Source organism: Glycine max, chromosome 10, assembly GCF_000004515.6.
Source record: "Glycine max cultivar Williams 82 chromosome 10, Glycine_max_v4.0, whole genome shotgun sequence".
NCBI classification, from domain to species: domain Eukaryota; kingdom Viridiplantae; phylum Streptophyta; class Magnoliopsida; order Fabales; family Fabaceae; genus Glycine; species Glycine max.
Window position 1 is genome coordinate 45,990,852 of NC_038246.2, and position 17,582 is coordinate 46,008,433.

At 29.6% G+C, this 17,582-nt stretch overlaps 1 protein-coding gene across 1 annotated transcript; it reads right to left on the reverse strand.

Moving 5' to 3' along the window:
• Positions 1-7,356: 7,356 nt before the first annotated feature.
• On the reverse strand, positions 7,357-11,071 carry LOC100789128 (S-type anion channel SLAH2). The gene is made up of 6 exons (XM_006589452.4): positions 10,866-11,071; positions 9,812-9,959; positions 9,184-9,651; positions 8,166-8,939; positions 8,033-8,064; positions 7,357-7,948 (listed from the first exon to the last, which is right to left on the reverse strand). The coding sequence occupies exons 2-6, from the start codon at positions 9,944-9,946 to the stop codon at positions 7,672-7,674; spliced, it is 1,686 nt and encodes a 561-aa protein (XP_006589515.1). The 5' UTR covers positions 9,947-9,959; positions 10,866-11,071; the 3' UTR covers positions 7,357-7,671.
• Between the last annotated feature and the right edge of the window lie 6,511 nt (positions 11,072-17,582).

Here is a 17,582-nt window from a genome sequence, read left to right on the forward strand (position 1 = left end):
ACGATGAAATTGCAACCATGATTGCAATTTAAAATCTTGATATGAACTAAAGGAAAAAGAAAAGGAAGAAAAATGATTTTATATTTAAATTAAGAAAGGTGGATATTTGGAAAGTTCACTGCATAACTAGACGGCTTGGATTAGCAAACTTTATTGAGAAGTAAGTCTAACGGTTAGTTACAAATAAAAGATAACACAACATACAACTTAATTTCTTGAACAATTTGTGAAGATAGTTTAATTTGGAGTCTTTAAGCTAAAGATTAGTCATTTTGATCTTGTAGAAAGAGATAAGCGCACTTAATTTTCAAGAAGCTCCTAGAAACACAAGATGGCATTATTCTAGCTAAGGCATCAAATAGAATGTGGCTATTGTTCTGAAACATCGGTAATTGGGGTACAAGATACTTTTTGGTGCATGATTTTATAATCTTACGCATGGTTGCATAAGATTTTAACTGTTTCAGAAACATTATTTATTATTTACTTGTGACTTTGGCTTCTTAAAATGAGCGGTACAGTATACACTATAATTGAAAGAGAAAATAATGCATGCATAGATAGTAAAAGTTTTTTACATTACTGTCTAATAAAAAAATCATTATGTATAGTTTGTAGATTTTGATAATAAAATTATGCAAAGGTAATTTTTAATCAGTCAATAGTGTAAAAAAATTACACTGATAATACATGGATGTTAATTTTTAATTGAAAAAAAAACATTTTAAATAGTGATAGTACATTTGTAAATTTACTCCTGTATTAGAATACACAACTTGACAATAAACAGTTTTCTCCCTCTTTTAATTAAACATACTTAATATTATTTTTTTTCTCTTCTTTTTTGGATGTGCAATTCAGATGTTACCTTCATAACTAACAAAAAAAATTATTTCCTGAATTATCTCAAAATGTCCTCTTCTTATTTTTACTCGTATAGTCAATTTTTTAATTATCAAACCCTTTTAATATACCATATTTTATCTCTACCTCTAAATTAAATTTCAATAGTTTTTAAAAGAAATTGTCAATCGATAAATATAAATTTATATCACAGTATAAAATATTCATAGTACATCTAAAATATAAGTTATATATTCAAAGATATTTATTATTATAATATAATTTATATTAAAACATTTTTATTATAAATTTAAATTACATAAAAATAAATATTTTATCATGTGTGATATACATGCTAAAATATTTTTTTTTTGAAAGGAATATACATGCTAAAATATTAGTATATAACAAATGATCCACTTGTGAAAATTTAAGAAAACATTAACTACTTTTGAAGTCCTTGCAAACATAATATTTTTTTTAATAATCCTTACAAGTTTTTTCATGTTTTTATTTTTGTAATATTCATCATCACTTTTTTAATTTATTTGTAGAAATTAAAATTAGATACTAAAAATTTTACAACAGTTTACACACATTATTCAATTAATTAATTGAACTAGACGCTTCATCATCACATGTTTAGTAGACAACAAAAAAAAAAAATCTGTAACATGTTATTTCAAATTTAAACTCTTGAGTAATTAATAGTGGGCACCGAAATGCAATATTTGCACAAACCAGAATGATTGCAGACAAGTCCAGGAAACCAAAAACAAATTTCAAGTTTACAAACTTGCATTTATGACGAGTTATCCATCATATCATACTACCAAAAACTAGCAAGCACAAAGATATATATTATAGACAAAAAGTAACAAGTGACAACAACCCCCGACGCTTTAATTTTCACCATTTTAGCAATCATTCAGCCTAGCTACCGTCTTCTGAAGAATTTTTTGGATTAGTATGATATAAAAAAAAAGTTTATATATATATATATATATATATATATATATATATATATGGTTGAGTTTATTATATTAAAATACGCATATATCTCCCATTAATAATTTAAAAAAATTGAATACGCATATATCTGCAAAATATCTGTATACAAGCTAATTGTTTATTTTAGTACTTATGGCTAGCATCCCTTATATATCTATAAATTTCTCTAATTTTCAATTGCTACATTGTTATTCATTTTCTCTTCTAATTGGTACATTGGAATTTATTTTCTCTTCCAAGTTCATTATTTAATTATGTTTAATATTTTTATATTTATTAATGAATAAATAGTGAGATTGATGAAGTAAAAATCTTTTACACTATCTTCCAATAATAAATTATCATACATGATCATTTTTTTGACTTTGATGTTAATATATATCTTATAAATCATGTCATTTTATTATTATTTTTTTATTAGTTGACAACGTAAAACTTTTTACATTAATAATACATAAACATAAAAAATTTATTAATTATAAAATCACCCAATATGTTATACTTATTATAGCACGACATGGCTTTTTTACTCAATGAGGGTAATTTCATTTTCAAATTTATGACAAGGGAGTAGATTTTGAAAAATTACTCAATCAAGAGTAAGTCGTGTTTCATAAATACAACTTCAATAAGAAAGTCGCGTTCTATTTTACATCTGATCCTTCTACTTCGTTCTTTCCAAATGTGTCTCCTTGATAATCTGAATTTTCTCCAGCTTCTTCTTCACTCCTTGGGGGAGACTTACACTCCCTTTCAGAAGAAGTACTCCAAACATATTTGTGATCTCTCCTACATGAGCCTCAAGAACACACAAATACAGATATACATGAAAAGATGGATAAAAGATTCAAAATAAGACGGAAAAACCTTGATATTTCAAATAATATTTGTCTTCTATATTTTTAAATATATACTTAGGCAAAAATAGATGATGACAACAATTCATGATTAGTAGTCCTAATAAATTTATACATACTTGAGATCGACCTCAAACAAAACTATCAAAATCTTTCATGCATTATTATTTGAAAAAACTAATCTTATTTCCAATATTGCATTTCTAATAGTTCCATGTACTTCCACGCGTATTGTGATGAACTGCAATTTTATTGCCGGTGAATAGTGTGAACTATGTTACAAAACTACAAAAGTCATCTTCTTTGAAAAACGGGTGCGTTGACTCTTGGACAAAACTATCTAGCTAGGGATCCAAAACCTGGTTACATGTGGGAAGCAAATTGTTTATCACAATTATTTTATCTGCCATGTTTGTCTTTTCATTTTTAAAAATTTAACGCAAAAAAAAAATATTGGCTTCACATAACTAATATATATATGAGTGATTTAACTCAATTTGAATAGAATATTTTGTTAAAAGCATTTGGCATGTTAATTGCCTTTTAGTTGTTGTTTTTTGTATCAGCAACCTTTTAGTTGTTCGGTTTTATATAGCATCTTCATTGGAGAAAAGAATACAAATGAACACAAGATTGTAAGCCTTCGAGTTTTGCCTTGCTCGCAATGGAAGGTTTTTAATTTTCATAGCAATTTTTATATCAATTAAAAAAGCATGCATGAGATGGAATGGAATCATATAAGCTATTATTTCACCCGATCCGGTTCTATGATAGTCATTTTTTAGTGTTTGCAATTTGATGGACCAACATTGAACTGGAATTATTATATATTTAATTTGCTGTGGAATAATGGAGGCTCACGTAACAAATTAGGTCTGAATTAGTAAAACAATAGGGAACCTTGGAAGGTAGCATAGCTATTTGTATCAATAACAGTTTCTACTATTTGTGAAACATCATGATATCCAGAATGGTTTAGATGTTCCTTTTCTTAATTTTCTTTGCTAGATTGCCAGCATGTTGACAGGAACATTGATTAATCTTGTATATATTGAAAATTCGAAATATATATATATATATATATATATATATATAGCCAACCATGACAACGATACTCCTTTGATGTTGGTTGCTGTTACCATATATTCATGCACATGCAAAGCTCTGGGGACCCGGCCTCTTTAAGATCAAGTTTGCAAATAAATATCTTCAATTTCCAACGTGCTTCTTGTTTTAAAAATATGCTGAACTTTTTTAATATATAATCTTTGATATATTCACATTAATTAATTCTGAAACTATTTCCTGACTATAGATTAGTTAAAGTTCATTTTTTATCACATGAAAGTTCAAACCAGATTTAAGATTACAAAATATATAGGTGTCTTGGTAGAATAATGCGACACTTTGAAATCAATCATGGATGAGGAACATAATATATATATATATATATTAGTATCACTGAATATGAGTTATATATATTAGTATTCGATCTTGTAGTTATTAAAATAAATGGGATGTGCTTGGAGAAAATGTCTACTTCGTGTCAGGCGCCATACATAAAAAATTGAAAATTTCATGGTTCATGCAATTATGTCTACCCAAATTCTGTAATTCATTGCACTCAACTGACAACTATCAAAGTAGTCATTTTCTTCTGAGTTACGAATCCAAAAGCCACCAGCTGGCCCGCCAACCTCGTACATTTTCCCTCCTTTCTCACAGCTGTCTCTTAAGAACTGGAAAAAAAATTAATATAATCCGAATTCTGTTAATATTAAAAATAAAAAGGTACCTGATGATCGATCAACTAAAGTTCTATTTCTATCAATCGATCAGGTTTTTCTGCATGTATGGTTGCAAACTTGCAAAGTACCAAAAGAATGTTTAGTCCTAAAGATAATATTGAGGTCATAAAAAATATACATATTAAGTTGAAAATATATAACTTTTTTTGGCACTGAAAATATGTAACTTAATTTTAAGTTAAGTTAAAATTTTCATATGAAGTAATTTATTACAATCTGCCGTTGAGATTGAAGTTTTCAAACATGAATCAATTTTATATTTCATATTGATCGATCAATTTCAACGAAAATCAATTCTATAAAATTAAAATAATCTAAAACACGCAACAACAAAAAAAAAACACCAACAAGAAAATAAAAATAAAAATCCAAAAATAAGTTTACAAATTAATACTCATACCGCAATACTCTAGTCTATGATGGTACAGCCTATTGGGTTATGGACTATGGATTTGAGAATATTATTGGACCTTAATAGAGTTTGGTTACCACTCTAATTGGTTTGGTTTAAAAATCACTGACCCAACTTTCAATTGTTAGGAAGTTAAAAGAACGGCTGATGCTAGGTGCACCCAGCATTATTGCTGCTACACCCAGTAATTAAAGAAAAAAAACTAAAATAACTTTAATTCGTAAGCTTTTTAAATTGATTTGTAAGTCTTTTAAGTTGATCCGTAAAAAGCTTACAGATCAAGTTGATTCATAAGCCTTTTACGGATCAACTTGATCCGTCTCAATCTTACGGATTAACTTGATTCGTATGATTTATGGACCACCCTCACATATAACTAACACAAATGCGAAAAAAATATGTGATAATTTTGACATTTTAAAAAAATGTTGGGTGCACCAACAATAATACTGGATGCACCTAACATCAGCCTAAAAGAACTCAAACCCTATAAAAAAAAATCATATGTTAACAATTTAATGTTGGATTAGTTCTATAGACATAACCTTTGTGCAATAGATATATTATCAACCTATACTAATAATATAACTCATACGAATATATATATATATATATATCAAATATTAATATAGTAGATTACATTGTTATGGTCCTAATAATATACCAAAGCACAACATTATTTCCCTTATCTTCGTCAGGAAAAGAGATGATCACAGGCTCATTAAAAAACTAAGGAAGACCGTAAACCATCCCATTTGTACGTAACTGATTATTATAGAGATTCTGCAACAGTTTCCATCTAATTGCTATGGATTTAAGTATCCATCACAAATTATAAATTCTTGATAATCTAGCACGATGCAAATCGATCTTATCCTACTCTCAACTCACCTTAGCTATTTATCTTTTAACTAATCTTTATCTAGCTATATCTTTCGGTCTTACCAGTAGAATAAGAAGCAATAGCATTCCAACCCACTCTCAACTCACCTTAGCTATTTATCTTTTAACTAATCTTTATCTAGCTATATCTTTCGGTCTTATATTATCATTTTCTCGTACCATCAATTACCTTTATAAATGTTCATCTCAATTTCACCAATTAGCTATTAGCTTAAACATTGGAAATTAAATATGCAAGTTAGCCGATCAACTTGACTAATGAGGAAACACAGGAAGCAAAATCATTGTTTGAAATCTCATAGAACTTGTATATTGAACTTCAGCGTGGCATGGATTACTACAACCAGACGACTGATTGTTTTAATTCCTTCTTACACAGTCATAATCACATGTACATATGGTAAACATGTGAATAACTTGGCAAATATTAGACATTCAAAGGATGATGTATTTGTATAAAGAGAGAGGTGCCATAAGAAATTCATATTCACTTTGTTTTTCTATGGCACATTGTATTTGTTGCTCATTTATGCTGACAAAACTAGCTGAGGATTCAACATGGACAATGATCAATATATAATTTGTTTGCAACTCTCATAGTTTGACCCGAGAAGCATTAGGGTGAATCCTAGAAAAGAGTACGTGAAGGAGGCTCGAGTACCTGAAGTAGTTGACACAGCTTTTGGGAAGCAGGCAACATAAGACCTTTTCTTTCAATGCCAGTGGCATCTGACACACTCTTTGGATGCACAGTTCGCTTAAAGACAAGGGTACAGATTAATTGGTTATTATATCGGAAGATTATTTGATGATATAAATGTTAATTTTTAACTGAGATAGAGATTTACATGAAATTTGGCTCAAATTCTTCACATTTAGATGCTTTTTTTTATCAAGTGAGACTTCTGTTCCAGATTTACTTGAATAGAAGGAAATAGAGCTTATCTCTTACTATTGTTGATCTATTGTCATTGTCATTAATTTTACTTGAATCATTCCAAAAACAGAATAAATGAAACAAGTTTTCTCTGACAAAGTGACACCGTTACCATAAAGTTTCTAGCTAGAAATTTTGGAAAACATGCATCTTTATTAACTTCGAGTCAAATTAGACAATCCTAAAAATGTTAATTTTGAAGAGTGTATGGAAGAATTCCTCTGTTCTTCGATCATATTCTTTTTAGTAACATTCTTACTTTTGACTTAGTACAAATAATATTCCAAATGCACCATAATGGGCCACCATGTTTCCTTTGTGTGACTATGCACAGGACACTGCTATCAGTCTTGTTCTGTTCTTTCCACGGAACCTTCGAATGTCAATTTACATACATGATCATAGGAAAAAAAATTATTAAACCCTTATTCTAATGAAACAGTATGTCATTTTTAGTCTTCCACTTTACAAAATTCTCATTTTAGATTCTGACTTTGCAAAACGTGATTCATTTTAGTTCTTTTTCACCTCATTTTTCATTGTTGTTTTGCACAATAAAGGTCTAAATTTTGTAAATACATGGACTAAAGTGAAGATTTCATAAAATTAGGAACTAAAATAATCAGCATTTACAATGTCAGGGACTAGAATGGGGTTTACTCAAGAAAAATCTAAAACTTTCACTCATGCCCCTCCCATGTCTGACCACTGAAGGTTTTCAGTAAAGATGTTGGTTGCCTCATTATTTTCTTCCTCATTTGAGACGTCTATGTATTAACATACATGATGTATTCCTTGAACTATTGGAGTGTGTGATTCTCGAATAAGCTCCTAAACTAAATCATTTTTATCCGAGTTCACAAACTTTCAAGTTATTTATTTTCAGTCTTTTCGGCGTGATCATGGCTCCCAAGTCTTAAATGGGAGCCATTTCCTGCGTGGTTTTTGCTTTCTCTCACTTGTGGCAATGGCAAGGTCATTGGGAAAGAGGTCTCGTAGGACAAAGGCATGCACTATAGTCGAGACAAGCACTGCTGTTACTGTGAATGTAGCAATGAGACTCAATATTACACTCAAAGCTTGAGTTAGTACATTTGTGACTTGATTTGTATAGGTTATGGTAGCAATTGCTGCAGCAGTCATTGGAAAAGTGTAGGCCCACCATGAAAGTGAGAATCTGCAGAATCAAATCCAATATTTGTAAGAAAAATCAACATAATGGAATAATAGCCAATGTTATAGATAGAGGAGTGTAGCTTACTTGAATCCTCTGAAAAGATTGACCCGGACAGCCTGCAAAAGCATAGGAAACTAATAAGCCACTTGAATACTAAAATTATTGCAAACTATACTATGTTATGCATATTTAAAGTACTAATGTGATAAAAGCTTACCAGTGAAATATATAGGAACATGGCAGTGAAATAGAAAATCCTTGATTCATAATGAAATGAACCCTGAATCTTAGCCCATGCCATAGCAGCAACACTAGGCGGTGCCACAAAAAGAAAGAACACTGGATGGAGGTCTTTTGGGATGGTCTTATTTGTTGGAAGCATCTGGGAGAGAGTTACAAACAACACCATGTAGTGAGCAAGCCCAAGAGCAAAGAAGAAAAGAGGCCCTTCTTTTAGGCCCATTGATGCACCCAATAAGGCTCCTACAAAATTTCCAACAATTGCTAAGAGATTTGTTGGATTGGCCACCTTTGACAGCAGTCTTTTGCCCCCAAACATCCACTGTCCATATATCTTTAGCTTAAGGCAGAACAATGGAATCATTAGAATGTACCAAACTGCTTGATGCAAGTCCTTGGTAACTGATGGGGGAACTCCAAGAGCTAGGAACAAAAGGGCTATCCATGGTGCAAAGAAGAAGTTAACACGAACCGGATGTTGGTACTCACGACGAACTGCTTCAAAATGGAGAATTATTTTGAAGAGATAGGTGGTGAAAATAGTAGCAACAATAGCAATGGAGATGAACCATAGGATGAAATTTATTTTAGGGGTTATGTGAAGAAATGCAGTGGAAGGAGACGTGGCCAATGCTTTCCAAAGAATTGCTTGACTGCTAACTCCAAGACAAATACCAAAAGATGAAACCGGAAACCGAAGAAGAAATGGCCACTGCTTGTCCTGAGGAAGCACCATCTCTTCTGAAGACTTCTGAAGAAGTAAATCAAAATAAAATACATTAGACAAACACCAATGGTTAACTTATTTATGTCATAGTGAGTGTCAAAAAAGATAAAGGATCATTAGGAAACAATGATTAACTTATTTCAACATAAGACTCAAACTTAACTAGTTGGATTAGCATAAACTGCATTGAAAGTTATCTAGGAAGTGGATTATTTGTTACACAAGATGAACATGAGTACACTTAAACTTGTAGATGGTAAACACATACCTTAGGAGTTTGTAACTGTGGACCCTCCAATGTTTTGAAGAACAAATCAACAGGTAAAGGCTTATTAGTGTTGCATAAGCTGTTATCATCTTCTGCACTTTCTGTATGTACCTTTCCACTCATAACTGATATGTGTCCCCCTAGTTTACTGGACCATGTTTTGAAAAAATCAATCCTCTTATTATTCAAGCTTATGACGCTTTCTTGATTGTTAAAATTGACACCGCTTGCTGGCTCTGAGTGCAGACTGCCATTTGGCATTGATTGTGATGGTAATGGTGGCTTGGAGTCTGTAGTAGTTGATTGAGAAGAGAAATCATTTTCGCCACTATAGAGAACTCTTACGGTGTTATGCAGCTGAACCTCTTCACAAGAGAATGGTATGTTGATAGATACCGAATGCTTATTCCGATGATTAATGGCTGCATGTTCATCACCTTGGCTTCCTGCTAAGATTGTTTCATTCTCCTGTCATTGGAAACGGATATCCTAAATTATAATCAGCAAAATGGATGTTGTATAATACTAGAAGTTTTAAATAGTTTCATGAAAGGGACTAATCTCTTGAAATTTATTTTCAACCAATATTTTCAATTTTGCAAGCTCACAGAATGATAACGAGGCTTACTTTGAAAGATGAGCTTAGATTTTTCAAGTCACCATTGTCAAAGTTTCCTTCATCATTTGATGATATATGTTGAACTAGTGATGGAATTTTAGGCAAGCCATGCCCTTCTGTTTCACGGTTAAGGTTGTTTTCCATGCTAGGCCTAGACCTGAAAAAGTATAAAAACAATTCAATTTACTGACATATGAATGAATCATTTTAGTTCTAATGGAATTTGTTACATTATACATACAAATAACTATTTCAATTACATTAAGCGTGCATCTATCTGTTTTGAATCTTAGCCTGATTACTAATTTAGAGGATAACAACGGAAACCTTAGAGAAATTATTAGATAACTACTTAAGTTTTTAACAAAGCATATTGGGCTAGTGAGCCGGGAGATCAAATGGCATGACCAATTATTAAATATTAATCACCAGCTACCATTCATGTCATTTTCTCGTTAGATCACTAGAATCTACATGTATAACTAAAATACATACATACATATATATTGAAGGAGGGCCGAAGAGGCTGGTCTACACTCTTGCCCCATCTCTAAGAAATATGTGTTATAATAATGCAAGAGGGAAAGAAAGGTCTTAGGAGCAATGCTACTATATGCTAGTAATATCCACTCTTCGATACTCTTTATTATTAGGTAAAGTTCATATGAATCTTGTACCCATACTAAAAATCTGAACTGCTGTCAAAGTCAGCCTATTCTCTTCTTAATAAGACTCACGTGAAATTCGCCATAATAGAGTAAATTGAAAAAAGTGTGTTTAAGAATAGGATGGTCGTAGCATTTCAAAAGATCTTATTCTTTCATCATAAATACAACACCATTTTATCAAACCCGTTTTTATTAGCCTTGAAAATGAAAAATACGAAGCGACCATTATAGTGTTTGAAGAAGTGGGAGAAAAAGTTAATGGCCAAAAGGGCCCATTGCATACTTTCAAGGTTCAAAGTGCATAATTGCAGAATGCAGAACAATGTTCTAACTCCAAACCCCATTAGAGAGAGAGAGAGAGAATGAAAAACGTATATATGAAAAAGGACATTAACCTTTGAAGTTATTACACACTATCAGAAGCACAGGTTATATATACAACTCAGGAAGCAGAAGTTTCAGGCTTAGGTAAGCTAAGAAATTTCACAAGATGATCCAAAAGAAAAAATATAAAACAAAATCAAAATTCTGCTAAGGAAGAAGAAACCATGTGCTTCAAGAAAAAATAAAGAGTGTATAGAGAAGACATGCGTGAGAGATCATGAGAAGGAGATTATATATATTGTAACACAATCCAAGACTATGGTGGCCACATTAACTCTTGCAGCCATTACGTCAACAGCACTTTATTAGTGATATCAACAGCTGCTTATTTTGACAACGGCATGGCCACATTAGAAGACAAGTACGGCACAAATTTTGGTAGGTCAGATTATGTCAGAAACCACAGATGAGTCCATGAATACAGTAAAAAAACTATAGATCAAAAAAGTTAAGTGCATATATATAATAATATAATTAAGCTTCATATTTCTAGGTCAGTGCATGTCTCAATTTTCTAGCGATCACCTAACATTTGGGTGACGTCACGATTAAATAAATAGTAAAGTTGAACCAAAAAATTCTTGTTAGAACAGGGTTCGCTACTCCCACTTAAACTAACCTTTATTAGAAGATGCGGTAATATTCTAATATTTTCCTCGTCATCTCCCAACACAAACCCATAATGGACCAAATATTTAATCAAGAAATGAAATAAGAGAATGGAAGTTAGTTTTATAACGGAAGTTGTAAGTGCATGCATATTAAGAGATATGGAGGGTTAATAGTTGACTCTCTAATACACTCTTATTTTGTTAGGTAAAATTTATTAAAAACTATAAAAATTATAAGACTCGGATAAATAAAAAGTAAGACTTGCAAAATATATAATTTTTAATAAATTTTAAATAATAATAATAAAAATTCAAAAGAGTGTATTAGTTTTAAATATTATTTTTTGGTAATCATGTTTGGTAAGAAATATTCACTTATTTCTATCAAAAAATCTGATTGGTCAGTTTTAGTGGAATTTTTTTTTATCAATTACATTTTTTTATCCACAAAATTTGAATTTGAGACCTTATTCAAGGGAACTAAGTCCAATACCACTCCAACCAATGACTTATTGATTGATTTGGATAACATGAGGTTATAAGTTCTAATCTCAGCTTAATTACTGTTAAAAAATATTATTAAAAAAATAGAGCTCTTACATGCCAAAGCCCCAGCAAGGGTTAACACTTGGCAATTTCACTTGTTCGGAACATGTCTACCAACAAAAGGTTATTAAAGAACAAATCTTTGATATGTTCTAAATTGCAAACCAATGAAATCAGCCAAACATATTGGTTTGGACGTATAATAGAGTTTGGTGTCCCTAATTTCAATTTACTTATCACCATATGAAAGTGGGTTCTCGATCATATTTTAAAAACTAAAAAACAGAAACAAAAAGGAGATGTTTTCTCAATTTAATTTTATTTTTCCTGTTATATGCATCTTCTTCCAACCGTAATGTTGAACTATACAATATAGTAGATCTTACTTACGTACTCTTACCAGCAGCATGGAGACCCTGGGTTGTTGGTTTCATGAAAAGCTTCGCGAACGACACCCACTGATCCACAATGCAATTGATGTCGTTCATATACATGTTCTATTATCAATTGATCGTAGATCGTCAATGAGTACTGCTTCTGCTGCATTTCTTTTGTCGGGTGAATTGAAATTGAGAGAGATTGAAGGAAATTAAATCGTCACGGATGAGAGATTAAAGTGAAAAATATTTGCATCCTTTGATTTATGTACTTTGTGATTAACGAGTGTAATAACTAGCATTAATAATGATAGTGATTCACTCTAGGAAAGAAAGTTTTTATAATCACAAATGAAACTAAAAAATACGAACTTTTTTTTTAATGAACTGAGCAAAGAACACCCCAGACCTATCAATTAATCACCAAATTTTAGAAAATACAATAGGTCAATAAAGGAGTTTACAGCAAAGGCAGGGATAGAATTAAAGAAAATACAATACTGCTTAAGGATAAATCGAATTTGGCAAAACAGTCTGCAGCTATTTGATTTAATATAGAAAATGTTATGGATTAAATCATAATTTTTAAAATAAAAAATAAATATATTAGTGAGACTGAAAAGGTAGCTCAATCCAATTAAGGTCTAAAAATCATTAGACATGCTGTCAAAAAGAAAAAAACTTATTAGACATACGGAAGATAATAGATAATCATTAAATTTGAGTAGTTATCAGCGATCATTTTTTTCAAACATTTCGAGAATGAATCAACATTTATCGACGTTTACTGCTAAAGTAAGCCAAGGAGGCTATAAATCTCGAATAAGTCATAATAATAAAATAAAAAAAAAAAAAAAAACTTTTACTCGTCATCTCTAGACTTCACAGATAAGAGACATTGACTTAATTAATAGGCGACTGAGATTTGCAAGTGATCTCTTATCATTTCTGGAAACAAAAGAACAACTATTGTAGACCACCTTAACCTGCAGCTGCGAAACACACGAATATATTTTCCTCCTTAGACAAGAGCAATATAGAATTGAGCTTTTAATTGATAACAACAAGTTAGAATTCAATGAATTTATTATAAGAGGAATTTTATAAAGATAGTATATTAAAGATTGAAATTCTGTATAAAACTCTCACAATTAACGTTAATGTTGTGCTTATAATATATCCTAAAAGCATCAATTCACCATCAGTACTTCTTATGAAATATCTACGTAAATATCAAGACTCGCAGATCAATTTAATCACAAATAAACACTGGAAAAAAAAAAGTATGTGACTGTGGCAGGAGGACACGGTTGTGCGGTGCCTAGAAATTAGAAAAAGGGAATACATCTTGAACTTAGTGGACAGTGGTGGTGGCTGCATGGCTACAATTTAGAAAAAGGAGCATCTTCTTAAATCTTAATTGTGTTCGAAAATGGTGGCCACAACTTCACAAGTTTCGCTGACCTTGGCTGTCATGCATCACGGTTCGTTTACAGTAAAATTAGACTTAATTTTATTTTCAATTTTTTATTTTAATAACAAAGTTTTATTCGCCTATAAAATAAATTACTGATAAAAAATATTATTTTTTAATTTTAATTGAATCAATTAATGCCATTGATTGTAACTATATATTTATTTCTGTTGAGTGAATTATAATAAATTTGGTTTATGAAACAATTTGCAGTTGGTTAGTTTCATCCTTAAAAATGTTTTGATTTTTCAAAAATGATAAAAGCATTTAAATTTTAATGGTGTGGGGATATAAATTATTATATGAACATGCTCTATTATTGTATCTTTTTCTTTGGTGAATACTCTATTTTTGTATCTATCACTTACAAAAACGAGTTACATGATTGAAAATTGGTCTTCTTCCTATTATTATTATTATTATTATTATTATTATTATTATTTTAAAGATCGACATGAATTTAAATCAGACGTCTAAACATCGATTTATCACACATTTCTCTGCAGAACAACGTCCCGTTGGAATTGAATAAAATGTCCTCGAGTTCATGTCGTGATAATATATTGAGCAAAGCCTAAATGTCAATATATAGTATAAGGACCCCTAAACAATTTAGGTAACTCGCAAAGCCTCAGATCATAAACTGGTTAAACATATACATACATATATAGTAAAATAGACTTGAGCTGCGTATGTATATATTAATGTGATTTAATACTATTTATGTAAAATTTATATATTTTAAAAAATTAATTAAGTAAAAAGGGTTGGAGAAATATGTGACTGGAATGTGATTCAAAGCTCATTATTTTGGCCTTTGAAAATCATGAATTAATTAATTTTTTGGAAATTAAGAAATAGGTGGCACAATTTTTTACAACATATTAAGAATATGAATTTAAAATTATGCATATTTTCTGTGAAGGCAACAAACTAATGTGCAGATAAATTAACCTATCACAGAACCACTGTACATGGGTTCAATTGGTGGGATTCAATGAGTTCTTTAGTGATAGATGCAGTTTTACAAATTACAGGTTTAGATAGGATCTACATGGGTTTGGTTTTATGTCCTCCCATATTTTTCCTTCTTTTCAATAAATTTAAGGTTCTGCAGATGAATGATAATAACCGTGATGTCAACCTAATTGAAATTGCTCTTGTTATTGTCATTCGTCTGTATGCATTTTTATAATATATAAAATAATTAGTTCTTTATTTATATTGTTTTTATTATTTTAAACAAATTATTATAAATTATTTTAAAAAATTCAACTACATATTTATTAAATCTTTATTTTTAATTATTATTAATATTCATAAATAAAATTTTGTAACAAAAAAATCATAATTATTAATATTTTTAAATCAAACAATTCAAAAAAAAATTGAACAAAGTATGAATATGATATAGTGAAATAGACTAGAACCTAAGAATTAATGTGAATATTTAGTTCTATTAATGCAGTAGTTTTATATTTTAAAAATTTCATTGTAGAAAGTATAGCCCAACAGCAAGTTAGGTAACACGCAATTAAGGACTCTAACTCTAATCGTAAATTGGTTATATAGCATAGTATGTATATAGTAAAATAGATTTGAACCTACATATGTATTTATGTGATATTTAATTCTATTAATGTAACATTTACATATTTTATAAATATTTTTTAAAGTAAAAAATAATTATTATAAAATTATATATAATACACCTTAAAACTTATATTAACAAGGAATATAGTTTAGGGTTTAAAACAAAATTTAAAATTGAAAAATTTTAAACATATTCTTTATATATATTGTTAGATTTCATCTTAAAATTAATTGATACGTGAACAACAATGATAAGTGGTTGCAGCGGAAGCGAGAGATCTAAGATCATAGCCTGTTTTGATACATGTTAAATTTTATCTCAGAACCAATTGTTTGTCCAACAGATATATAAGTTGTACTCCAAGAAATAAAGCAGATGTAAGACTTGAGTATTTCTCAAAATATATATATATATATATATATATATATATATATATAATATGATAGATTATTCTTTATTTACTTTCTTTTTAATTACTACTATAAATAATTTGTTTTACATTTATCTACATATATATAATTTTTATTTTTAAATATTACTGTCCATAAAAAATATTTTAAACAAACAAAATTAAAAAGGTAAAAAGAACTTATATATAATAATTTATTTCTTTACGTTTATCCTTAATTATTAGTTTGAACAACTCATTATAAATTATTTGAAATTAAAATTTATTCTTTTAAAATAAATAATTTTAATTTTTATTAATCATGAAATATATTTTAAGTAAATAATTAAAAAAAGAATTGGATCATAGGTATTAACATAACATTTAATGCTATTACTGTAGTATTCATACACATTTATAAATTAACATATTATATATAATACATTCACAGTGAAAGAAATGAAATAATATATTTCCCGATTTTAATAAATGTAATATTTGTTAATTAAATTTATGAATTTTCTAGAAAAATTATCCATGCTTAAAATTATATATATATATATATATATATATATATATGTATATATATATATGTATGTATGTATATACATAACAAAATTTATTATGTTGATCATTCTAATAGTTTATAAACATAAGCTAAAATAGAAGAAAGTATATGCGTATAATATTAGTATATTAATATTTAGTTATTTTATAATTTTTAATTTATTTGTATCATGATTTGATTTTATTTTAATTTTTAAAATGAGAAAACACCATATAAGTGCTTTGTTGGTTAATTTGAAAATCGAGATGATACTTGGATAAATTTGAAGTCGTGTATAACACTTTCAGATTGAATCAAATTTCGGGGTTCAACCAAAATTGTTCAATCGGATAAAATCAGAAGATTATAATTCAAGAGTTTTGTTTTGGTCTTGTATGTTTTGTCACATCGTTATGCTTTCTGAACCAGAATGATTATTTATGATCAAAGAAAAGGTGGTTTTTGGCGGTTGATGGAAGTTATTTCTTTTTAAAAATTGTCGTTGATGGAAGTTTTAGTAACTTCCATGTAACTTCCAACATTTGCCTAAACCGAACATCTCGTTATTACATTAAAACAAGCGTGCACTCTTATTTTAACATAATAAAGAGATCAATTACACTAAAATGTCCAACAAACCTCCCCCATTTTAGTGTAATTACCGATCAAATCACCAAAGTCATAACATACCACAAACTACTGCATAGATGAAATATCGTGACGATTGAATTTCATCTTAGCAAATTACACGTTTCAAATATTCGAATATCAGGGTGTCACTAAGGATTGAACCCTTTCTATTCATAATGAATACATGAAGATAATTTGCACAATAGTTTATAACATTACTCTTGCTCGACACTAGTTTTACTAGCCTGTGTCCCTATCCTTCATAAGCATATCAAAGCCAAGTCCCAGCTTCTTGAAGCGGCTAAACTTCATGCTTATATAGGTAGTCCTTTTCTTTCTTGCACCTGCAAATGCAATTTTTCAAAAGAACCATTGAGGAGTTATACTCCAACCTCCTTAACTTACAGAACCGAACACATTCCTTTTGGGATACTTTCGATGATGTGTTCCAATCTCTACATGTTAAGCTTTCCACATTGAATTCAGCACCTAATGTCATATTAGATGGGAATTGGGTATCTTAACATAAGAGATTTCATATGGACTTTAATCCTAATCCCA

What these genes read in the sequence shown, in the direction of transcription:
- LOC100789128 (XM_006589452.4), bottom strand. Translation starts at nt 9,946, where the DNA reads ATGGAAAACAACCTTAACCGTGAAACAGAAGGGCATGGCTTGCCTAAA. An exon ending in CACAGTTACAAACTCCTAAG is followed by an intron (nt 8,940 to 9,183) that starts GTATGTGTTTAC and finishes TTACTTCTTCAG; the next exon opens with AAGTCTTCAGAAGAGATGGT. An exon ending in TGTTCCTATATATTTCACTG is followed by an intron (nt 8,065 to 8,165) that starts GTAAGCTTTTAT and finishes ATGCTTTTGCAG; the next exon opens with GCTGTCCGGGTCAATCTTTT.